This window comes from Lingula anatina, chromosome 5 (genome assembly GCF_051362555.1).
Source record: "Lingula anatina isolate TDL-2025a chromosome 5, LinAna3.0, whole genome shotgun sequence".
Lineage (NCBI taxonomy): Eukaryota > Metazoa > Brachiopoda > Lingulata > Lingulida > Lingulidae > Lingula > Lingula anatina.
In genome coordinates this window covers 17,566,947-17,592,171 of record NC_141771.1, presented here as the reverse complement: position 1 = coordinate 17,592,171, position 25,225 = coordinate 17,566,947, and the positions used below count along the sequence as shown (strand labels likewise).

General features: G+C 35.1%; 2 protein-coding genes across 8 annotated transcripts; both read left to right on the top strand.

The window, feature by feature from the left end:
- The first annotated feature begins 906 nt into the window (after nucleotides 1-906).
- LOC106180961 (uncharacterized) lies at nucleotides 907-19,365 on the top strand. Of its 7 annotated transcripts, XM_087012999.1 has the most exons (27): nucleotides 914-1,104; nucleotides 2,530-2,587; nucleotides 5,672-5,808; nucleotides 6,168-6,440; nucleotides 6,938-7,050; nucleotides 7,480-7,577; nucleotides 10,492-10,533; nucleotides 11,358-11,456; nucleotides 11,704-11,802; nucleotides 12,268-12,375; nucleotides 12,659-12,757; nucleotides 13,019-13,117; nucleotides 13,222-13,320; nucleotides 13,577-13,684; nucleotides 14,184-14,279; nucleotides 14,676-14,780; nucleotides 15,089-15,193; nucleotides 15,587-15,691; nucleotides 15,965-16,069; nucleotides 16,337-16,441; nucleotides 16,735-16,839; nucleotides 17,126-17,230; nucleotides 17,501-17,605; nucleotides 17,895-17,999; nucleotides 18,308-18,412; nucleotides 18,717-18,821; nucleotides 19,163-19,362. In XM_087012999.1, the coding sequence occupies exons 1-27, from the start codon at nucleotides 1,090-1,092 to the stop codon at nucleotides 19,324-19,326; spliced, it is 2,862 nt and encodes a 953-aa protein (XP_086869125.1). In that variant the 5' UTR covers nucleotides 914-1,089; the 3' UTR covers nucleotides 19,327-19,362. The 7 variants fall into 7 exon arrangements, with proteins under 7 accessions (XP_086869131.1, XP_086869128.1, XP_086869129.1 ...); XM_087013002.1 differs by lacking the exon at nucleotides 13,577-13,684 and having other exon boundaries at nucleotides 909-1,104; nucleotides 19,163-19,364; XM_087013001.1 differs by lacking the exon at nucleotides 17,126-17,230 and having other exon boundaries at nucleotides 913-1,104.
- Nucleotides 19,366-19,915: 550 nt separating this feature from the next.
- LOC106165448 (uncharacterized) lies at nucleotides 19,916-24,157 on the top strand. The gene is made up of 9 exons (XM_087013008.1): nucleotides 19,916-20,023; nucleotides 20,272-20,379; nucleotides 21,003-21,104; nucleotides 21,254-21,349; nucleotides 21,637-21,738; nucleotides 21,887-21,979; nucleotides 22,373-22,480; nucleotides 22,776-22,886; nucleotides 23,561-24,157. The coding sequence occupies exons 1-9, from the start codon at nucleotides 20,020-20,022 to the stop codon at nucleotides 23,584-23,586; spliced, it is 750 nt and encodes a 249-aa protein (XP_086869134.1). The 5' UTR covers nucleotides 19,916-20,019; the 3' UTR covers nucleotides 23,587-24,157.
- Nucleotides 24,158-25,225: the final 1,068 nt, after the last annotated feature.

The window sequence follows — 25,225 nt, the reverse complement described above, 5'->3', positions numbered from 1 at the left end:
GATTTGTACAGAAGAGAGCAAATAATATATTTTATTTAAATATTATCAACAGTCATCCCAATAACAATGCAGCAAGATTATGCAGCAAGATCTATTTAATTTATTTTTAAAGAAAGTTAAATTTGAAAAGTGACTCTCTGACGGACCCTGTGAGCTTGAAGGCTTCCTGAGATAGCCTCCTTACAATAAACACCACGCAGGCGCATTTGCATCTTATTTAACCAATGTTGGAAAAGCTTTAATTAAAGTTAAGTTTTATGTTCGTGTCCTTATCAAAGGTACCATTATTCTTTGACAATAAGACAAACGGAAACTAAAATGGCACTATAACGTTTCTTTAATACATCCTGTAATAAAGTAGTCAGACATAAACTGTATATTTTATGCAAACATATCTTACAATGACAGGAAGAGTAAAAGTTGCTTACACCCTTTTAGTTAAATAGATATAGGACATAATGGAATAATTATATTCCCATACTACAGTCACGCCCTTTTAATCCCGTTCGAATTAATTTTTGTCCAATTAGTTAACTTGTCGTCGTAAAAAAATATTTAGATTTTAGCTAATTTATAACAATACTGTTTGAGTCACATTTTCATCAATATTGTAACTCAAATTTTTCATACATTTTTCTTTATCTTTTTATTCTTCTCTGTCATTATTATTATTGTAATTATTATTCATCTCTTTTTGTATTTCTGATACTTTCTAATATGTCTATCAAGTTTAAATGGCTCTGGTACAACACAACGTAACTGTCCTTATCAGAGAGTGCAAAAAGATTAACCGTTTGATAAATTGTTTAAATGGTGTTTAAACCCCTAGTTTGCGGACGCGATGTGACCGCGTGAAAGAGGCACTCAGTAGTACCCACACGTGAATTAATATGCACGTCACGACGTTCGACTGTAGTCACCTCACCGTTACCAAGCGGGAATAATTCGGGCACGTCCAAAGGCGGCGATATATAAGGGGCGAACGCTTATCGGGTGTTTCATCCCCCGTTTGGTAACGGTTAGGTAAGGAGAAACAGATCTTCAGGTTAGGAACTCAGAGGCCGTTTTCTGATTTGTTACCGGTTCAAGATGTTCGCTCTGAAGGTGAGTCCAATGCTGAATTGATAATCAATGTTCTTCAAATTGACATTGCTGATGGTATTTGATGGTATTTAAAATTGGCATTTGAAATTGTTTGTTTATTTTCTTTTCTTTCACACGCAGCTTCGTACATCCTACCAAACAAATCCAAACTTTGTAAATATCGTCCCAGAAAACCAGTGCAATTCTATGCAAAGAAAAATCATCAAAGAGAAAAGAGACTTTGCTGATATACATGTATGGTTTGCATAGCATTTGTAATGCTTGGGCAAGTGGCACTTTTATGTACAATAAGTTTCATAGTTTGGCTTTCATATTTTGACAGTGATTACTTTTTAAAAGCAGACAAGGGGCCCAGGTTTTCATCATACGTAAAGTTTAAATCCTGTAACTGATTGCTTTTTCGTGTTGTACTAGAGCACCGTTTTGCATTTTTAGGATTTATCTTTTAATTTACATTTCCATTTGACTGAGGTTTCCTCTTAAGCCTCAATATACATTTTCTCAACTCTCACTTTCTCATTTTCTCCATAATGTCTTTTTCTTACTGCATAAAATTGTTCCTGACAAGAAAAGTCTTTAATCCTGATTCCAAGCCAGTAGTTGTCAACGCAGTAATCATTCTCCTAAAGAGCAGTTACCAACTGATTTTAGTCCCTTTTTTTGAATCTCTCAAGTGATCTGTCAGCCAAGGTGATTGCCCTCCGCCCACCAATCATTGCAAACGGACCTGTCACATGTACCGATGGCCAGTCAGTGAGCATTCGCTGTCCTCTTGTAGAGTATGCAACGTCGTTGCCATAATCATGCATAAACATTGATCCTTAAGTACATTTTTGGGTAATTTAATTAAAGCAATACACACAGTATCAAATAAATAACTAGACCGTTTTATATTCTTTGCAAACATGTGCTTCATTTGGTTTGAATGCAATGTTGTATTTTCCTGATACACACCGAATCAGCTGGTGGTCTTTCACGACGAAACCGTTAAAAACCACAGCACGGTAATTGGGCCATGACATCCGCGGTTTAAACTACACGTGAGGTGGAAGCATAATGGCACACCGGCATTTTTGATACCTTTATTGGGAACATTAGTTTCTTTCAATTTCCCCACCGTGACTAAATCTCTGCAGGGTCTTGCACTCACTAAAGTAACAGCAATGGTATGTTTTGAGAGAGAAAAAGATAGAGATGTCATTATCCCCAGGTTACTGGGGGGTTACCCTTACAGAGATTTCTATTAACATTTGTTTAAGGTCGAATACACTATTTCTTTTTTCATTTAGGGACTTTACAGATCTGTTCCTCTGACAATTACAAATATATTAGAAGTGTGCTGCAGCCCTCTTTCAAAAAAAAACTGCTCTCTTTCCTCCATCTTGAACCTAAATTGCTATGTTTGAATTGATCTTGTCTTTTCAGACTTTTTTCCAATCGCTGTACCTCGTAGCATCAATTCTACCGTTGACCATTGACGCAGGTAAGATAGATGTAGGCCTATTGCAGTAGTTGTATACATGTTTAGCTAGTATTATTAAATGACAAAAACTCCAGTTCAGATGGACAGGGAAGTTAGTTTCTTGGCCTCTGCTGTGCATCGATGAGTGAGGCGCACCTGCGTTTATCATAGAATTGTATTATAACAAGGCAGCAAAGCTGTCAAATGTACAGACAAAAAACAGGAAATAACTATGCACAAAATAGGCTACTGTCAATTCTGATGCAAAAGTACATTATGTTAAACTGCAAATTCAACATCAAATTTTAATTATGCTCAACAGGAAATACCAATGTAAGTAAAATGTGTAACAAGTTCACACTTTGAAAATGTATAACTTCCAGAAAAAGAAGCCAATTAGACTGCTTTTCCAACTCAGGCTGCATTTTTGTCCTGTATTTCTTTTTTGAAAGTTTGGCAATCATAAGTAACATGGTTTTCCCATAATGGTCATCATGGCAGCAGCACCCAAAATTGTGTTTTCTTCTATTCTGATGCCATATTACATAATGGTTAACAGCATAATGACCGTCAATTTTTAATAATAAAAAAAACGTATCACGGATTTTCAGAAAATGTGACTAGCATGGGTCTTCAAGCCCGTGGAACTTCAAAGTCACACCTTGAAAATGCCAATATGTGAAAAATTAAATTTTCACAAAAAAAAAAAAAAAAAACGTTTAACTGGCAGTAAGAATTACCAAACAGACTGCATTGCCTACTGAAGCTGTATTTTAGTCCCATATTTCTTTCCTGTTAGTATGAGAACAGTAAGTGACATGGTTTTTCTTAAATGGTCATCATGGGAGCAGTGCCCAAAATAGTTTTTTTTTTCAAATTTTAATGCAATATTACATAAAGTTTAACAGCATAATGACCATCAATTTTAATAATAAAATATTACCGTAGTATGATGGATATTCAGAAAATGTGACTAGCAAAGGTCTTCAGGCCCATGGAACTTCAAAGTCACAACTTGAAAATGCCAAAATGTAAACAAGACAGCAATGTTCTGAAATGTTTTTTTTTCCAGTTTTAACAATTTCTAACATAAAACAAAATTAACAGTTTACTACCGTTTTTATATGATCAACTAAAAAAATTGATGATATGGGAAAAATATTAATAGAGCAGTGTTAAATGTCCAATTTCCTCCATTCTGAGATTCTGAACAAAGTGAATGATTGAATCTGACAAACTGCAATGATATGAGTTTATTTCCATTTTTGAAACTTTATTACACAATACACGATTACAAGTTTACCATCATTTTTACATAATCAAGTAATGATGTTGTAAAGATGCAGGAAATGCCAAACAAACACTTATACGTATCTTATTAATTAAAAATTGAAACTGTTAACATGCCGTATAATGGCTGTATTATGCTGATTTTCAAACTCAACCTGCATTTTAGTAAGATTGACCACTCCTGTGAGTTTCATGACAACAGGCCTATCAGTTTTCCTTGAAATGTATTTTCAGTGTTGCATATATATGCTGAAAAGTGAAAAAACAGCATAACTTCTACAATAATGGCCCGATCATGCTGATTTTCGAACTGCATTTTATGAATATTCATCAGCTCTGTAAATATACAGCCAAAAAGTAAAACTGCCTTCCACTTATCGTGTTTACAATGAAAGTGCACGGCGCCAGTGCCAGCGACAGTGACGGCGACGACGACAGACGCAGGTGATGGCAATATGTACAGACACATCTGTACTTATTTACTGTACTGTTTGAGAACAGTAAGTGACATGGTTTTTCTTAAATGGTCATCATGGGAGCAGTGCCCAAAATAGTTTTTTTTTCAAATTTTGATGCAATATTACATAATGTTTAACAGCATAATGACCATCAATTTTTTATAATAAAATATTAGTGTCATGGATATTCAGAAAATGTGACTAGCAAAGGTCTTCAGGCCCATGGAATTTCAAAGTCTCAACTTGAAAATGCCAAAATGTAAACAAAGACAGCACTGTTCTGAAATGTTTTTTTTTTTTTTTTTTTTTCATTTTTAACAATTTTTTAACATAAAACAAAATAAACGTTTTACTGCCATTTTTATAAGATCAACTAAGAAAATTGATGAGATGGGAAAAATATCAATACAACAGTGTTAAATGTCCAATTTCCTCCATTCTGAGATTCTGAAGATAGTAGATGATTGAATCTGACAAACTGCAATGATATGAGTTTATTTCCATTTTTGACACTTTATTACACAATACACGATAACAAGTTTACCATCATTTTTACGTAATCAACTAATAATGTTGTAAAGATGCAGGAAATGTCAACCAAACACTTTTACATGTCTTATTAGTTAAATAATGAGACTGTTAACATGCCTAAGAATTGAATCTGAGGAAATGTGAAACAAGACAGCACTGTTCTGACATGGGTTTATTTCTTATACTTATACTTATACTTATACTTATATGGTTGTTTAATAGACAAATGATGGAGGCATTCACGAACAGTTAAGTGAGAAGAAGATGTATACGCGTGGCAACAGATTGATGTACCCATTAATTCTACTTAACCCTGTAGCTTCCTCACTTCATTAAGGCCAATATACAAGTTAATTGTACGGTATTTATTGCTGCTATTTGCATAATTGAAAGTCCTTTAATGTACCATTTGCTACAGTCTATAGGGCGTCGTTGAATCTAGACACATAGGGAATATTGCTATATTCACGCAGGACAGCTAGTATCTTTTTATATGGTTATTTATTCATCGTTCTAGCATTTCAATAAGATAAATATTATAAGTTATTATAATAATTATTATTTGAAATATGCGTTTTGGGTAGGTCCAGATTTCAGGGTCTCCCTGTACATGAATGATAGCAACCGTTGCAAAGGTCATTGAACTTTCATGAAAATTCTTAAAACGTTTCCGTCAAGACTCTAAGACTGCATGTAATTAAAATGAAAACCTTAGACTCTGAATATTTCCTCTGCTACAAAAGAAAGTACGTGTAAAAACCAATCTGTACGTATTCTGATGTTGCATGATTAAGATATACAGTCATGATTTTCGATGTCTTTTCAGCTCCTCGTGCTAAACGTCAAGCCAACTGCGCATGCCCAGCGAATGGGTTCACTGCTCAGGAGAAACAAGGTCTTGTGGACCGTCACAATTTCCATAGGGCAAATGTGAACCCACCGGCATCTGATATGACACGTATGGTGAGTTAACGCATGCACACACACAAATATGAATAGATAACCAGCTTTGTTATCACACCTCCATTCTGCCACAAACTTGTAGTTGTATAAAAAATTTTGAATGATAATTCGATAAGTGTTAAGGAGAAAACTTATTTCGACAGACTTAAATGATGAAGTCGCGACCACGTTTGCTTGCACGGCTCATAGCATTTAAAACATTATAGTGACTGCTTAATGGGCATTTCTGGCCCGCTGCACTTCCCTGTGTGTGGCCCAAATTGACAAAAGATAATAATAATAATAATAATAATAATAATAATAATAATAATAATGCAAAAAAAAAAATGAAAAAAATAAAAGTAAATCGTTTGTTTAAGGTATGGGACGATGATTTAGCCAACTGTGACGCCCAGGCGTACGCCAACAGATGCATATGGGCTCACGGCACCGTGGACCTCACCGGCTGCCCTTACGACTTCAGCACACCCCAGTACAGAGGTCAGAATCTATGGGCAAGGACAGCCTTCTCGGCCCAGAAACCGACCAATCTGGCGACAAACGTCGTGGACAGTCTTCATGCAGAGAATCAATATTATAATTACGCTTCCAATACGTGTAACAATGGGAAAGTGTGTGGACACTATACACAGGTAAGTGGTGATGATAATTGTTATCAAGTGTAACATAAATGAAAGTCCTAGGAATGGAAGTTCGGGCTCCCATATGATTAGTACAGGTTAGGGTTAGTTGGAGTGTTGGGGTTGGGATATGGGACGAATGTCACCTGTGCAAAGTAATGGGAAGCGGACCACGGTTCCTAGCGGACTTCCATTCCTGTCACACTTGTAAACTAATTTGTGTAAACAAATGTTAAGTGCGTGTGTGTATTAGGAGGCGGGGGGGGGGGGAGGTCTTTTATAAAAAAAGTGACAAAGACATCTGTCGACTTGACCAAATTATTTCGACCTGCACTTATTTTAAAATTATTTTAGTGAGTTATTTAGTTTCCGTTTGGCTTAAAGAAAGCAGCAAAGATGAGAACTGTTATTTGTGCATAGTATGCACAGTGTATGTCGATCCCGAGGAATTGTTGCACAGTTGCTCTGACCTACATGTACATGTATTCCTCGTTCCTGTCACTTTCAAGCTTGTATGGGCCAACAGTTACCGCCTGGGATGTGGTATCGCATACTGCACCACGGGGTCGCCATTTGCGCAGTCCCAAAATTGGTGGAATGTCGTCTGTCACTATTTCCCTGGGTGAGTATGAGCGTGCGCTCGTGCGTGCGCTCGTGCGTGCATGCGTATGTGTGTGTCAGTGTTATGTGTCTGTGTGGTTGTGAGTGTGTACACGTTCGTGTGTTTGTGTGCGTATGAAGTGTATTTATGTTAGTCCACGCTAGGGTATGTGTGAGTATGTTGCATATGTGTGTGTTATGCGTTCTTTGCTCGTGTACTGGCCACATATCGTGTACATGTCTATGTGTGTGCATATAATGGTACAAATATACAAATGTCCGATATACATGAGGATGTAACTAGCAGACTATTAAAAAATCTAAGTGCGTTGATCTACATATCATGCTTTTTGAATAAACAGGTTTGTGTTAAGGTAAAATACTTTTTTATATGGTAAATGCGACCTATCTGTGACTATAACTTACTGTTTTATTGGGTGTGTTTATATAGAGGTAACTACCAGGGCCAGAAACCATACAAGAGTGGTCAAGGCTGCAGTCAGTGCCCATCAGGATCTGGGGGATGTTCCAATAACGGGAAACTATGTAGTAAGTAGAAGACAGAAATAATGTAAATGTCAAGATTACTGAAATGTTTTATTTATTTATCTATTTATTTATTGACTACTTGATTGGGCTAGGCTACAAGCACAATGTTTACGGAGACTAACTTTCATAATACAATGCCCCAGGATAGTCGACCTTCGGTGTCGGTTTCATAGTAAACAGTTTTATGTATCTATTTTTTATGTACAGACACAGATGTGTCTGTACATATTGCCATCACCTGCGTCTGTCGTCGCCGATGGCGATGGCGATGGCGATGGCGATGGCGATGGCGATGCCGATGCCGGCGCCGTGCACTTTCCTTGTAAACACGATAAGTGGAGGGCAGTTTTACTTTTTGGCTTTATATTAACAGAGCTGATGAATATTCATAAAACGCAGGTCAAGTTCAAAAATCAGCATGATCGGGCCATTATTGTAGAAGTAATGCTGTTTTTTCACTTTTCAGCATATTTTTCACATTTCCTCAGATTCAATTCTTAGGCATGTTAACAGTCTCATTATTAAACTAATAAGATACGTAAAAGTTTTTGTTTGACATTTCCTGCATCTTTACAACATTGTTAGTTGATTTTGTAAAAATGATGGTAAACTTGTTATCGTGTATTGTGTAATAAAGTTTCAAAAATGGAAATAAACTCATATCATTGCAGTTTGTCAGATTCAATCATTCACTATGTTCAGAATCTCAGAATGGAAGGAATTGGACATTTAACACTGCTCTATTGAAATTTTTCCCATCTCATCAATTTTCTTAGTTGATCATATAAAAGTGGCAGTAAACTGTTAATTTTGTTTTATGTTAAAAATTGTTAAAAATGGAAAAAAAAACATTTCAGAACAGTGCTGTCTTGTTTACATTTTGGCATTTTCAAGTTGTGACTTTGAAGTTCCATGGGCCTGAAGACCTTTGCTAGTCACATTTTCTGAATATCCATGATACTAATATTTTATTATTAAAAATTGATGGTCATTATGCTGTTAAACATTATGTAATATTGCATCAAAATTTGAAAAAAACCTATTTTGGGCACTGCTCCCATGATGACCATTTAAGAAAAACCATGTCACTTACTGTTCTCAAACAGTACAGTAAATATATATAGATGTGTCTGCACATATTGCCATCACCTGCGTCTGTCGTCCCCGTCATCGCCGGCGCCGGCGCCTTGCACTTTCATTGTAAACACGATAAGTGGAAGGCAGCTTTACTTTTTGGCTTTATATTTACAGAGCTGATGAATATTCATAAAACGCAGGTCAAGTTCGAAAATCAGCATGATTGGGTCATTATTGTAGAAGTTATGCTTTATTTTTCACTTTTCAGCATATATGCAACACTGTAAACACATTCCAAGGAAAACCGATAGGCCTGTTGTCATGAAACTCACAGGAGTAATCTATCTTACTAAAATGCAGGTCAAGTTAGAAAATGGGCATGATCAGGCCACTATTTTAGTAGTTATGTTTTTTTTTCACTTTTCAGCATATATGCAACACTGTAAACACAATATAAGAAAAACAGATAGGCCAATTGTCATTAAACTCACAGGAGTGGTCAATCCTTCTAAAACGCAGGTTGAGTTAAAAGATCAGCATAATTGGGCCATTATTTTAGAAGTTATGTTGTTTTTTCACATTTTCTCAGATTCAATTCTTAGGCATGTTAACAGTTTCATTATTTAATTAATAAGATATTAAAAGTGTTTGTTTGACATTTCCTGCATCTTTACAACATTGTTACTTGATTTTGTAAAAATGATGGTTAATTTGTTATCGTGTATTGTGTAATAAAGTTTCAAAAATGGAAATAAACTCATATCATTGCAGTTTGTCAGATTCAATCATTCACTATGTTCAGAATCTCAGAATGGAAGAAATTGGACATTTAACACTGCTCTATTGATATTTTCCCATCTCATCAATTTTTTAGTTGATCATATAAAAATGGCAGTAAACTGTTAATTTTGTTTTATGTTAAAAAATGTTAAAAATGGAAAAAAAAAAACATTTCAGAACAGTGCTGTCTTGTTTACATTTTGGCATTTTCAAGTTGTGACTTTGAAGTTCCATGGGCCGGAAGACCTTTGCTAGTCACATTTTCTGAATATCCATGATACTAATATTTTATTATTAAAAATTGATGGTCATTATGCTGTTAAACATTATGTAATATTGCATCAAAATTTGAAAAAAAACCTATTTTGGGCACTGCTCCCATGATGACCATTTAAAAAAAATCAAGTCACTTACTGTTCTCAAACTTACAGGAAAGAAACATGGGACTAAAATATAGCTTCAGTAGGCAATGCAATCTGCCAGTTAAACAGTTTTTTTGTGAAATTTTAATTTTTCACATATTGGCATTTTCAAGGTGTGACTTTGAAGTTCCACAGGCTTGAAGACCCATGCTTGTCACATTTTCTGAAAATCCATGATACGTATATTTTATTATTAAAAATTGATTGTCATTATGCTGTTAAACATTATGTAATATTGCATCAGAATAGAAGAAAACACAATTTTGGGTGCTGCTGCCATTATGACCATTTTGGGAAAACCATGTTACTTATGATTGCCAAACTTTCAAAAAAGAAATACAGGACTAAAATGCAGCCTGAGTTGGAAAAGCAGTCTAATTGACTTCTTTTTCTGGAAGTTTTACATTTTCAAAGGGTGAACTTGAACTCCCATGGGCCTGAAGCCTTATGTTTGTTACACATTTTACTTACATTGGTATTACCTGTTGAGCATAATTAGAATTTGATGTTGAATTTGCAGTTTAACATAATGTACTTTTGCATCAGAATTGACAGTAGCCTATTTTGTTATTTCCTGCTTTTTGTCTGTACATTTGACAGCTTTGCTGCCTTGTTTTGTTTATTTTGTCTTTTAGTCTCCTCATACGAATGTACTATGAACCCATCAGCTTGTGGTGGTAAGTTCAACATTTATATAATATTTTTAGTTACAAATGTGTTAATTCAGTCAAAAAGTGAATCAAGGCAATCCAACTTGAATTTTCTAAAGAATTTCAAAGTAAGGGTAGTTTTTTATGGATAACTTGACAAGAAACAAAGCGAATCAGCATTCGGAGGACGTATGGAATCCACGTGGACAACTTGCACGTCACTGTCATCTGACGGTCGCATTTAATAACAGCTAGAGATCCAGGCATTTCTTTCATAGCTGACATGTTCCAAAAAGGCTATAGCAAATTTAACAAAAAAATCACAAGGAATTGGCTGCTTTAAAAAGTAATAGTTGTACATAAGATCTTATTATCACTCATTTCTATAGGCCTATAACTGAATTCTAACCCAGCAAGGATTTATCCTAACAGTGGCGGATTTGGGAGAGTCAGGGGGGGCTGATCCCCCATTCGGTTTCTGAAAAAACATCACACCAATGGTCCCATCTTCAAATTAGAATGTTGACTAGCTGAATCATAATTCTAAACCGCACCAAATGGCAGTGTTCGCCCTCTAAAATAACAGAAAATTTCGGATTCCTGTAGCGGGCCCCGAACCCCACGCCAGGGGGGCCGGCTTTGTATCCACGGACCCCCCCTTTAAATAAATCTGGATCCGCCCATGCCTAAGGTACATATACATGAAAATGAATGATTTTCACGTTCTCACGAAATACTTTTTTAATATGAGAATGTTTTCAGAACAAACGTTATAAACCTCTTAATCTTAATTTACTATATTTATTGTGTCATGTTAGTATAATACAAATGCTGCACTTATGTCATTACAGGTGGTGGATGCAACAAACAATGTGTGAATGGCAACCTCAATACTCAAACTTGTACGTGTATCTGCAACCAGAGTTGGACTGGGACTTTGTGTGACCAACGTAAGTATATGTGCTATTCTTTGGGATATTTTCCATGAAGTGTAAACGTTTTAAGACCCATCTACACCCCCTGTTATTGGCATCCCCCGTAAGAAGTATTGTTAATTATTTTTACAACTTATCACACAAATGTATAATGAAATACTTGCATAACCATTTATTTACTGTTTACTTTAACAATATGAAACACTATTTTTTGTGTTTGTAAATATTTACCGTTGCATCTCTTCGTAATTTACCCTTTCAGAGGTCTGTACCAAAAACTGCGGTGCAAATGGATATCTCAATTCTCAAAGTTGTACGTGTATCTGCAATCAGGGTTGGACCGGAACTTTGTGTGACCAACGTAAGTATATGTGCAATTCTTTGTGATTATTGTCATAAAGAGTTATCTTTTTTGTCATCCACTCACATTACGGTTGCGGCATGTATTTCGTACTGGCTGTCACAGTTTTTGACTTAACTTTTAACCTGTAACTTTTAAGTCTTTTAATCAACTTCGCAACTTATCGTTCAGTTATGAAATGTGTTCTTGTCCATTTATCTTTTAATTACTCGATACATTTGAGAAGATGTCTATGGGCTCATTTCCTATGAAATTAAAGTTCATTATACGTAGATAGATACAAATCCGCGGGGACCCTTGCTGAATACAATCAGATTAACATATTATCAAGCCCACTCCTGACGTAAAGTTGAATGCGTAAAATGTGAGAATCGATCTGCGTAGAACAACAGTTTCATTGGAAATGAGCCCTATTAGTTTGAAAAGACTGACCGTTACATTTTTTCTAAAATTTATCTTTTTCAGCGGTTGGGGGTGGTTGTACCAAAAATTGTGGTGCGAACGGATACCTCAACACTCAAACGTGTACGTGTATCTGCAACCAGGGTTGGACTGGGACTTTGTGTGACCAACGTAAGTGGTATTCTTTGAGACCCCTGTTATAAAGTTTGAACGTTTAAGCATCCATCGGTTCTACATCTACAGCTTGTATTTTTTACAGATGTTGAATAAACATTTATTATTTTATATTTTGAAGTATCTTTGCCATTTTTAAGACTTATCACTCAAATATAAAATCTTTTTGTTAAATCAGTGATTAAAGTTCATTTTTATTTTACTTTATACCTTTGAAAAGTCAGCATGTTGTTAAAAAAGATACATTGTCGCATTTCATTCAAAAGTTACCTTTTTTCAGAGGTCTGCAACAAAAACTGCGGTGCGAACGGATACCTCAACACTCAAACTTGTACGTGTATCTGCAACCAGGGTTGGACCGGAACTTTGTGTGACCAGCGTAAGTGATGTTCTTTAAAATCCCTCGTCATAAAGTTTAAAGGTTTAAGCATTCACCTACGTTTTTGTATCTGGCTCTTCTGTTTACAACTGTTAAATAATCATTTATTCTTTTATACTTGTATTTTTTATTTTACTGCTTAACTCTCATTTATTCAATGTGTACGTTGTAGATCAGAATTATTTTAGTTCGTACATTTGAAATCAGCGTGTTGTTTTAAAAGATAAATAGCCACATTTCATTCAAAATTTACTTTGTTAGAGGTCTGCAATAAAAACTGTGGCGCGAACGGATACCTCAATTCGCAAACTTGTACGTGTATCTGCAACCAGGGATGGACCGGACCTCTATGTGACCAGCGTAAGTACATGTGATAACATTTGAGATGTATGTCACAAAGTGGAGCTGTTTGTTTTGTTATATAGAGGATGAACCTCACATTAATTTAAAACTGAATTTTTCAGAGACCTGTACCAAAAATTGCGGTGTGAACGGATATCTCAATTCTCAAACTTGTACGTGTATCTGTAACCAGGGTTGGACTGGGACTTTGTGTGACCAACGTAAGTACATGTATATGTGATATTCTTTGGGGTCTATGTCGTGAAGTGAAGTGAAGTTTGGCGTTGCTTTTGACAGTTCTTAAATAAACTTTTGACCTTCAACTTTTAAATTTGTTAATCAAGTTAAACAATTTCAGTTATTCAGTTATTAAATATGTGCATTTTCATTTATATTTTATCTTCTTTTTAAATTTGAGAAGACTTTTTTGTTTGAGAAGATGGGCCGAAATTTCATCCAAAATTAACCTTTTTTCAGCGGTCGGGGGTGGTTGTACCAAAAACTGCGGTGCGAACGGATACCTTAATTCTCAAACTTGCACGTGTGTTTGCAACCAGGGATGGACTGGGACTTTGTGTGACCAACGTAAGTTGTATTTATTCTTTGTGATCATATGTCATGAAATGTTAACTTTTTAGATCAAGTAACGGTTCTGTATTGTACATGTGCATCGTCTTTTAAATCAGTTCTTGATTAATCTTGTGGCATGAATTATTTTATCTATTAAGTATGTAAGTATACCCATTTACGCCTTACTTGTAAGTTTGAGAAGTCATCGTTTTGTTTAAGAAGCTGAACCTTTACATTTCAATCGTTAATTGCCCCTGTATGTTGAAATTATCTACCAGTATCTGTCGTTGATTTCCATATTCATCGAAAAATTTAAATACTGATAAAGATATTAATCTTCTAGGATCATTTATAAATGAAATAGCTAATAAACTCTATTTAATGAAAGGATCCATAGTTTTTTAACCAATACATCCGAACAATATCTTTTATTACCGTTACGACAGAAGTTTTAACTGTTAAAACAATCACATATCTATCTAATAACGAATTAAGCCACAAATGTTTCTCACAGGGGTGTGTAACAAGCAGTGCGTGTATGGCACCTTGGATAGCCAGTCTTGTACCTGCAACTGCTTCCCGAGGTGGGGAGGCGCTCTCTGCGACCAATGTAAGAGATTTTTGACACATTTATTATTGATTTATTTTTCTGGATATTTTGCGTCATTGTTTTGGGACAAAGGGGACAGCTTTTGCTCTCTGCGAGATACATCTTATTTTACATTGTCCTTTTCCCCTTAATGCTAGACTACTATCCTGGTGCATGTTACTACTCCACATTTTACAACATTTTTCTTTATTCTATTTTATTGTTTTTTATTATTTTTTTATTCAATTCAAATTTATTTATTGGTCTTCTTTATTTTTTTTTTATCGATTTCTGTATTTGTTTATTTTATTTCTTTGGCACGCAGACATGCCAAAATAAGACCTTATAAAATTTACACTGCTTCGCGTTAATTTCAAGAAATATCACTTTGGCTTAAAATGCGTTTTTTCCATTCAGATTTAGGGGGTGGATGTAATAAACAATGCATACACGGCTACCTGGACTATCCAAGGTGTACTTGTGTGTGTCAAACCGGCTGGACAGGACCGACCTGTAACCAAAGTAAGTTTGGGATTATAACGAGATGCCCTGTGTGTGTGTGTGTGTGTGTGTGTGTGTGTGTGTGCTGTTAACTAACAATCAATAACATACATTGGCTTGACGGTTTGTTATGCTGTTTTAGCGCCAAATTTGACCTCGTATTTGACCTTGGATTATGTTTATATGTATAATGTTTATTCCTGTTGAGCTGTTGCATGTAACTTATATTTTGTCATGGCATTTTAAGGCATATTGTTATTAACGCTTTCTTATCTAACGATAGTTATGGTTAATAAACGTACATATATATTGTTAACATATGATTCCAGGAAAATCTTCAGCTTGTAACAAAGAATGCAAACATGGTTTTCTGAGAACATCTGACTGTAAATGTATATGCGACGATCTGTGGATGGGTGAACTTTGTGACAAGAGTGAGTTGATATAACAATGTAAAGAACTTTTTTTTGAGGGGGGGGGGGTATTTTGGCAATAATACTTTGATCATTCAATTATCTTAAACTAAAATTGCGTCCAACGTCAAGCGTCATGTTTAACACAATGTTCATTATCAAATAGCTTTTCTGTTGTTTCATATTTTGCCATAACATTCTGAGACTTGTTGGCTTTTCTTAACGCTTTATTCTTTATTTAAAGAAAGCCTTAATGCCTCATTACTGCATCTGCTAAGATAAGTCCCAGCAATCACAGAAAGTTCGTTATTATAACGTTATTTGGTTATATAAACGCTATGGTAATGTTAAGATAACGTTCTGTATTTGCTGGGGTAAAACTACTAAACGTACAGATACTTTAACACTTTTTAGGGGAATCTTCAGTGTGTACCAAAGAATGCAAACATGGTTTTCTGAGAACATCTGACTGTAAATGTATATGTGACGATCTTTGGACTAGTGAACTTTGTGACAAGAGTGAGTTGAAATAACAATGTGTAGAATTAGAATTTTTGTGCTTTCTTTTATTTGGCGATTAATAGATATTTTTAACAAAATGCTATAACTGTATTAAGCTAAGTTTTTTTAATGCAATAGTCATTATTTATTTGCTTTTATGTTTCATTATTTGGAAAAAAATTTCAAGATTTTTTTTCTTTTCTCAGCAGTCTTTTCTACAAGCTTTTATTAATTAAACTAATAAAAGTTTTCTGCATCTGCTTATTTAAAATATTTCAACGCGTGTTTTAGGGGAATCTTCAGTGTGTAACAAAGCATGTCAACATGGCTTTTTGAGAACATCTGACTGTAAATGTATATGTGACGATCTGTGGACGGGTGAACTTTGTGACAGGAGTGAGTTGAATAACAATGTGAAAAACTTTTGGATTTTTTAGCGATTGAAATTTTTCTTATGTAAAATGCGTCAGATGGTATTATGTCAATTTTGGCTTGACATATTTGTTTGTCATTATATTAATAAGCTTTACATCGACTAATTAAATTTCAAGATTTTTGTTTTTAATCAAGACTTCTTAATTCATTTAATCAAAATTATTTCATGTCAGCTTCTCCTAATTTAGGTATAACTACCAAACATACGGATATTTTAACACGTTTTAGGGGAATCAACAGTCTGTAACAAACAATGTCAAAATGGCTTTCTGAGAACATCTGACTGTAAATGTATATGTGACGATTTGTGGACTGGCGAACTTTGTGACAAGAGTGAGTTTAAATAACAATGTGTAGAACTTTACGTGCTTCTTTTTGTTTAGCGATTAATATTTTGCTCATTTCATTAAGTAAAACGATTCTTATTGTATCAAACCTTTTCTTGTTTAATATATAACTAATACTTTTTTTAGCTTTTTATAGTTCATTTTTTTGTAATGGAAATTTGAACTTCATTTGCTTTCTCATTTAGATTTGAGATTCAACTTAAAAGAAGCCACCTCATTTCAGCATCTGGCAGTTTAAATTATACTACTTAACGTACAAATATTATTAACACGTTTCAGGAGAATCTACAGCTTGTAACAAAGAATGCAAACATGGCTTTTTGAGAACATCTGACTGTAAATGTATATGTGACGATTTGTGGACCGGTGAACTTTGTGACAGGAGTGAGTTGAATAACAATGTGTAGAACTTGATTAATTGATTAATATTTTACTTACTTAGTTATCTTTAGCAAAATTGCGTCCAACTGCATTATGTCAAATTTGGCTTAACATGTTAATAATTATTAATACGCTTTTTGTATTTTTTGTAATAATATATATATATAGGCTTGTCTGTTTTTAACGCCTTTTTATCCAAGTTCAATTAATAAAAAAATTCCCTCATGACGGTATCTGCAAATTTAGGTAATACCACCTAAAATACAGATAGTTAAACGCATGTTTCCAGGAGAATTTTCAGCTTGTAACAAAGAATGCAAATATGGCTTTTTGAGAACATCTGACTGTAAATGTATATGTGACGACTTGTGGACCGGTGAACTTTGTGACAGGAGTGAGTTTAAATGTGTAGAATTTTTGTGCTTTCTTTTATTTGGCGATTTATAATTTTGTTCATAGATATTTCTAACAAAATGCTATGTTTGTATTAAGCTAAGTTTTGTTTAACACAATAGTCATTATTTTGTTGCTTTTATGTTTCATGATTTGGAACAAAATTGCAAGACTTTTACTTTTCTTAACGGGCTTTTTACAAGCTTTTATTAATTCAGCTAAAAATGTTCCCTGCATCTGCTTATTTAAAATATTTCAACATGTGTTTTAGGGGAATCTACAGCTTGTAACAAAGAATGTCAACACGGCTTTCTGAGAACATCTGACTGTAAATGTATATGTGACGATCTGTGGACGGGTGATCTTTGTGACAAGAGTGAGTTGAAATAACGATGTGTAAAACTTTTGTATTTTTTCTTTTTACTTTTGATGTTTTGCTCATTTAAAATGTGTCTGATTGTATTATGCCCATTTTTGCTTGACATGTTTGTTTGTCATTATATTAATAAGCTTTTGCATTGACTAATGACATTTCAAGGCTTGTTTGGCTTTAACGCTCTTTAATCAAGCTTTGTTAATTCATGTTATCAAAAATTGTTTTATGTCAGCAACTCCTAATTTATGTTTTACTACCAAACATACAGATATTTCAACACGTGTTTTAGGAGAATCTTCAGTCTGTAACAAAGAATGTCAACACGGCTTTCTGAGAACATCTGACTGTAAATGTATATGTGACGATCTGTGGACGGGTGAACTTTGTGACAAGAGTGAGTTGAAATAATGAGTAGAACTTTGTGTGCTTCCTTTTGTTTGGCGATTAATATTTTGCTTATATAATTGTTTTAAACAAAAAAGCGTCTAATTGAATCAAACCTTTTCTTGTTTAATATATAAGTAATAATTTTTGTAGCTTTTTATAGTTCTTTTTTGTAATTGAAATTTGAGCCTCGTTTGCATTACTTGACGCTTTCTAATCAAGATTTTGATATTACAACTAAAAGGCAGTCTCCTCATTTCAGCATCTAACATTTTAAATTATACTACTTGACGTACAAATATTATTAACACGTTTCAGGGGAATCTTCAGCTTGTTACAAAGAATGCAAATATGGCTTTCTTAGAACATCTGACTGTAAATGTATATGTGACGATCTTTGGACGGGTGAACTTTGTGACAGGAGTGAGTTGAAATAATAGCGTGTAGAACTTTAGCATATTTGGGTGATTAATATTTTGCTCATTAAATTCTTTAACAAAAATGCGTCTAATTGTATTATGCCAAATTTTGCTTGACATATCAGTCATTATATTTTATATTTTGTAATAACATATAGACATATAACACATATATAACATTTATAACATATATAGTCTGTTTTAACGTTTTTTTTATCAAATTTCAATTAATAAAAACTTCTCGCATGACAGCATCTGCAAATTGATGTAATGCCACCTAAAATACAGCTGTTTTAACACGTTTCCAGGAGAATCTTCAGCGTGTAACAAAGAATGTCAACACGGCTTTCTGAGAACATCTGACTGTAAATGTATATGTGACGATCTATGGACGGGTGAACTTTGTGACAAGAGTGAGTTGAAATAATAAGTAGAACTTTGTGTGCTCTCTTTTGATTGGCGATTAATATTTTGCTTATTTAATTATCTTAAACTAAAATGCGCATAATTGAATTATGGCATTTCTTGCTAAATATGTTAGTCATATTTTTTAGCTTTTCTTGGTTCATTTTTTTTTTTTTTTTTTTTTTTTTTTTTTTTTTTTTTGTAATTAAATTTGAGACTTCTTTGCTTTACGTAATGCTTTCTAATCAAGTTTTTGATATTTCAACTTTAAAGCAGCCTCCTCATTTCAGCATCTATAATATAAGCTATTCTTCTTAACATGCAAATATCATTAATATGCGTTTTATAGGGGAATCTGCATTATGTACCAAAGAATGCAAATATGGCTTTCTGAGAACATCTGACTGCAAATGTATATGTGACGATCTCTGGACTGGTGAACTTTGTGATAAGAGTGAGTTAAAATATCACCAGTTTGATATAACAAGCCATCAAATACTTTCTGAATGCTAACGTAATAAATGTCCATCGACACATTCACATATTTACATATACATGCACGCACTCCCCCCCCCCCCCCCCAACCACTTCTATATTTGTCTGTCGCACGCACAATCACTGCTATGGAGTGGTCGTAGCGCCATCTTTCCAGGAGAAACATCAGTCTGTAGCAAATAATTAAGTATTTAAGGACCTGTTTAGAATATAGTTGATCCGCAGACTAACTGATTCGTTGATCAAATATGGCGCTCACTTGACAGTGGATTGCCCGCCTTTACGGTAGAAATAGAAATTTACACCGCGAAAACGTGTTTATAGATCATGACTTTGTCGACTGTTTTGAACAGGATATACCTTGCTGATTAAAAGAAATGGTTGAAATTTCTTGGATTTCAGTTATTTTTTTTTACTTCCATTCATTTGCAATTATCATTTATTTATTTATTTATGCGTACACAGGTCTAACTCAAAATGCATGCCTTGCGAGCTAACTTACAACTAAGCATAATCTACAGGTATTTATAGTCTCTCGCGTGATCAATGTCACCGCATTAGTGTTTTTATAACAGTAATTGTAAACGGTGTTTTGTTACAGGGGAGTCGCAGAATAATAGCGACTGCAGAAAGGAATGCCAACATGGCTGGCTAAGACCGTCTGACTGTACATGTGTTTGTGATGACCTTTGGTCAGGCGAGCTATGTGATATGTGTAAGCTTTACGTGACCCCGAGTGATGAAGATAGCTCCTCAGAGCTACATGTATACATGTGCATAAATGCTTTAATTCGCTGTACTCAGGACACTAACATATCGTTTAGTTAACTTTGGTTTTGATTTCGATTTAACACATCTGCGCTGTTGTTTAATTTCTTTAATGTTTAAACTGCCTTTCATTATGTCTTGCTTAAAAGTATGGTAGTCTATGGAAGGCTTTCAAAGAAAATCTGAATGTTTCAGCTGATTCAACTCCCTGCAATAAGACGTGTGGAGCCCATGGTTGGCTCCGGATCTCCGACTGCGCATGCGTGTGTGATGACCTGTGGAATGGTGAACTTTGCGACAGGTGTAAGCATAGCTTATGTGGTTTTAACCATATGGGGCAAATTTAACGCAATTGCGATAAAACGCTTATTTAACTAGCTCACGTCATTTTTTTTTCATTACTAAAAGCATAACTGCCTTCATTGGCTTGTGTTTTACAGAAGTCGTGCACAGGCTTTGATTTAAGTTTGTTTTTGTAAAGATTTGAATATGTATTAGATTTATAACACAGGCAGAATTTTTTTAACGCCATGCATGTGCTATGTAAAATGCTTCTTATACTTACGTATTGTCTTATTTCTCACCAACCAAAAAGAGTGAGTGTCAAATACCTGTGACACGGTAGACATTGCCTCCTCACTTAAAAACTGCATTGTAACTATACCCAAAAACAAAAGCAGTTACAATTATATAGCAGTAACTGAACCACTTTTGTGTTTCAGGCAGGAGTGAAATTACCTCAGAGAGAAACAGGTGTAATCAGGAATTATATACACGTTTTCTTATAAGTGGCTCTCTGAGACCTGTTTTCCTTTCAGTCGAGTGCCCCACCCGGTACCTCTACGGTACGCGCCTGGTTCTCCCAGGGTGTTTAATATTTATAGATCACTTGTGATTGTCTCATATTATTTCCTCTTTGCTTACAGGGGAGTGTCCTAACAAATGTGTCCGTGGCACACAACGGCCAGACTGCAGTTGTCAATGTCCACCCGGATGGACAGGGCTTGATTGCAATACCCCAAGTACCAGTGAGTATCGAACATGTGGAGGGTGTTTTAAAAACCTTGACAAATTTTGCAAAAAAAAAAAAGATCGAGTGCAAATTTTTATTTACTTTGAAATATCTTTAATCGGATATGCATGCAGTTGCAAAGCAATAAATATATTATGTTTTTAGTGTGTCAGAAGAACTGCGGTCCACATGGAACCTTGCACGTGCCAAGCTGCACGTGTCGCTGCGAGCCTGGTTGGACAGGAGCGCTCTGCACTCAACGTGAGTTGACGACAATACATCAGATGTGTTGTCTTTTACTGTATAAATAACTTGGATTAAGGTCTATTTTCGAGATTATTTTGCAATTAAATGGATGATTAATTTTTTCTTAATTGATTTCACATCGCATTGGTCGTCCGAAGTAGACTGGATTTGTGCGACGTGTATTCTTTTACACACATACATTAACACACACACACACACACACACACTTCAGTCTCAGCTACATATGTTTCAGAAAATGTAACTTCACCCGTGTATTTGATGCTAAATGAATTGTTCTTTAGAATTAGGAGTGTGCACCAAAACGTGTATGCATGGCGTCGTGAACCCTGCCACGTGCACCTGTCTCTGCTACCCCGGATGGACCGGCCCCACGTGCTCTCAACGTGAGTGAAACTAACAAAACGTTCAGATATTCAAAGCACGTGCACAATAAAAGCAAAATATACCCACAAGTGAAAAATATTCACCTCATGTGTGCCTTATGATAGTTTTAGATTATAGAGATCATATGAAGATTTTTTTTCAATTTAGGAGGCTGCAACAAGAATTGTGTCAACGGTCAGCTGCAGCCTGATTGCACGTGTTCTTGTAGCCCGGGATGGACTGGAGATCTGTGTGACCAACGTAAGGAAAAACCCCTCCCTTCCCCTCCCTCTTTCTCTCTCTCGTTTTGTTACTTTCCTACAGTCTCTCTGTCAAACACATTAACCACGCGACCTTGCGCGCATGCGCTCTGATGTCGAGATTGTTTCCATTCCTCACTTATAGCCAACGTTTCTCATTCCCTCTCTCTACGTTTCTCTCTGATGCATATTAAGTAGTACACAAAATTGAAATCAAGATGGAATTATTGTGATCTGTCGAGATGCATGTATTACATATAAATGAATAGAACATTTAAGAATATAATTAACTCTTATTCCCAGCCCTGAAATTGTTAACATTTCGAAATTGTCATCATTTTGAATTTGTCAACACGTTATAAGGAATTCACATTTATTTTATACAAATTTCCAGCCCAGGGCTCCGGTTGTAATAAACAGTGCTATAACGGCGGGGTCCTGAACCAGAATACGTGTGAATGTATATGTCCGCCCGGATGTGATGGAGCCTTATGTCAATTTGGTAAGATAATTTCCTTTCCTTCTTTTAAATATTGTTTTTTCTATTTTAGCTAAATATTATTCTTGTTTGTTGGATTTATTTAAAATCTTATTGAAATATTTCCACAAGATTTTTAGAAGAAAATGAGCAAAATACAACGTAGCATTTTCATGAGCACACTAGTCTGGTATCTACATATTTTACAATTTTCAATTTTGTCTAAGAAAAGCCAATTTTACATGCGGAACAAAAGTACAGTGACATGAGGATGACTGGTTTCTTCAACAGACTAAAATGCGTCATTTTATTACTTCAGTAAATGATATATGCCATCGAACGTGTCAAAATGGCGGAACCTTCGTCCCCATTTTGTGCAAGTGTCATTGTCCCAGAGAATACACGGGGGAACTTTGTGAAAACCATATAGGTACGTAAAAAACGGTAAATAGCCAAAAGACTATCGAATTCCCAAGTGCACTGGCATCTTTTAGATCTTTCAGTTGATATAAACCTGTTTCACAGATTGAAAATTATTTTGATTTTGAACAAAGTATAGAGGTTAGTTTACAGAGTCGCTAGATGATAAAAAATCTTGCGAGGCTGGTTTGGTTTATATTCCTAATTCAGTGTTATACGCAATAACTTCCAGCTTGTTGGGAAATTAAATTCAAAGTTGTATAAAGATGATATTAAGGCAACACTGGGTAAATGTTACGAAAGAAAACAATAGCGTCACCTACCAGCTTAAAAAAAAACATGTAGACACAATGAAAACGTATACGTAGAAATTTAGAAATTCATGGCTCCTACCTGCAATATACCGGTGGTGTAAACACTAAAATATAGCTGGTGTAGGTAACCGCCAGAGGTAATATGAAACTTGTACTCATCTATTTAAACGACTGAAAGAAGTGCAGTAAAAGTGGCATTATAATGTTGCATAAATGATGGCTCACTGTAATAATTAGAAGTATCAATTTCCCGTCGTTAATTCAGACATTTTGATAGGGTGATTTTATTTATCTTTGGCTACCGAAAACTTGTTTGAACTTTAGGCAATAGCATTGAATCGAGATTTCATTTCAAACAATGCTGTTACAGGTCCCTTCAAATTCATATTGGTTTAAAGGCTGATGACACTCAACAGAGCATTTTTCCCTGAGGGCGTGGCAAAGAGTAGGTGCAGGATTGGTGATTTTGCCTGAAATCATGGCGATCTGCTGCCAAGAAAAGCCTGAATACTTCTGGAGGCAGACAGAACTCTTGGCGAAGCGTGCATCATAAAGTAGAATACAAACTCTGTGCGTGGGTACGTGTGTGCGTGTGTGTGTCGGCTCGTGCGCGATATTATATTCCCTTTACCTTGTTACATTTTTACATTTAAAGAGATGAAATTTAAACGATGACTTGTATTATGCATTGCTTGAAATGTGCTGGAAGCCATAGCTCTGCAAAATGTTGTTACCTTTCAACCCATTTTAGAGTGACCTTTACACACAAACACGACCTTGACCTACCATGGTTAACAAACTTGTGTCCTTTTATTTAATAACTATAATTTTATTCAGTTGTTAACTGCTTTACTGTCAATGGATATATTTTATTAGTTTGATGTGTGTTTTATAAGATCACTAACCTCACTTTTGTATATATTTTAATAAAGATTTGACCTTCACATACATTATTTTACCCTTAGTCAGTTGACCGACAGTTGTCAGTTGTACGACATTTTCTGTATGCAATACTCAACGGTAGTTAGAAAATTAATTAAAGTTCATTTCTGTGAAAATAAAGTTGAAATTGTATTTGAATGTGTTTTGGTCCTTTTTCGAGTTTCACTTAGGAATTTTAGCAAGATCTTGACCTCTGATGACTTCCATATTATTTTCAAATAAATGTTCATACCTTTGTTGAATGGGAAGCATGCCTGTTACAGTTGTTATATGTTCTTATAAACAGTAAAAATGCATTTTCACGTTTTCATGTGAACTTTTGAACGGTTGACCATCTCTTAAAACTAGAGTTTTTGTTTGCACGTGTTTTTGCGTGCGGTTTCGTACCGTACATAAATGCAACGCATGCGCGTGTTTGTGTGCACACGAGAGTGCATTTTTACGCCTGTGGGTCTTGTCTATAGTTTCTGTTTTGTCTCTTTGACCTCTTATACAGTGAAGGGAATGGCTGGGTAACCGTTAGCGTGTGCGCTTTTGTTTTGACACTGATCTATTAATTGATGAGTGAAAATTCAAACACGCTCGCGCACAGTGCACACGTGCTCTCTCTCTCTCTCTCTCTCTCTCTCTCTCTTATGCCCACGCAAACACACGTTCTCTTCCTCTCTCATACTAACGCAACTCACACTTATACACACTTAATACACACACAAATACGAAAACACTAGCGCATGAAGAGGTCCTGACAGAGAAATACAGTACATATTCCACTCTTGTCCGATATTGAGTTTTTCACTTAAATGCATAAATAATAGTCCTTCTGTTACCGTTCTTTTACATATCATTCTAAAACATCCCTATGATAACAAAGCATGCATTTGGTCCAATATTACCAAAGTTTAAACATCGAATTTTTTATTTCCACATTTACTGTGCTTATAATATCACTGGCAACGAAAACTGTTTACAGTTAGACTCTACAGTAATAAACCGAATTAAAATAAAAAGCAGCCACAAGGCATCTATGTAAAAACATGAGCAATGATAAGGTGGTTTAAAAACGATTATTTAAATGTGATTACTGTTGTATACA

Bases quoted from the DNA above. Each gene is read 5' to 3' on its own strand.
- LOC106180961 (XM_087012999.1), top strand. The intron at 15,194-15,586 runs GTGAGTTGATAT...AACACTTTTTAG, and splicing joins GGGTGAACTTTGTGACAAGA to GGGAATCTTCAGTGTGTACC. The intron at 17,606-17,894 runs GTGAGTTGAAAT...CACGTGTTTTAG, and splicing joins GGGTGATCTTTGTGACAAGA to GAGAATCTTCAGTCTGTAAC.
- LOC106165448 (XM_087013008.1), top strand. The intron at 20,380-21,002 runs GTAAGCATAGCT...CTTTGCTTACAG, and splicing joins TGGTGAACTTTGCGACAGGT to GGGAGTGTCCTAACAAATGT. The intron at 22,481-22,775 runs GTAAGATAATTT...TTATTACTTCAG, and splicing joins TGGAGCCTTATGTCAATTTG to TAAATGATATATGCCATCGA.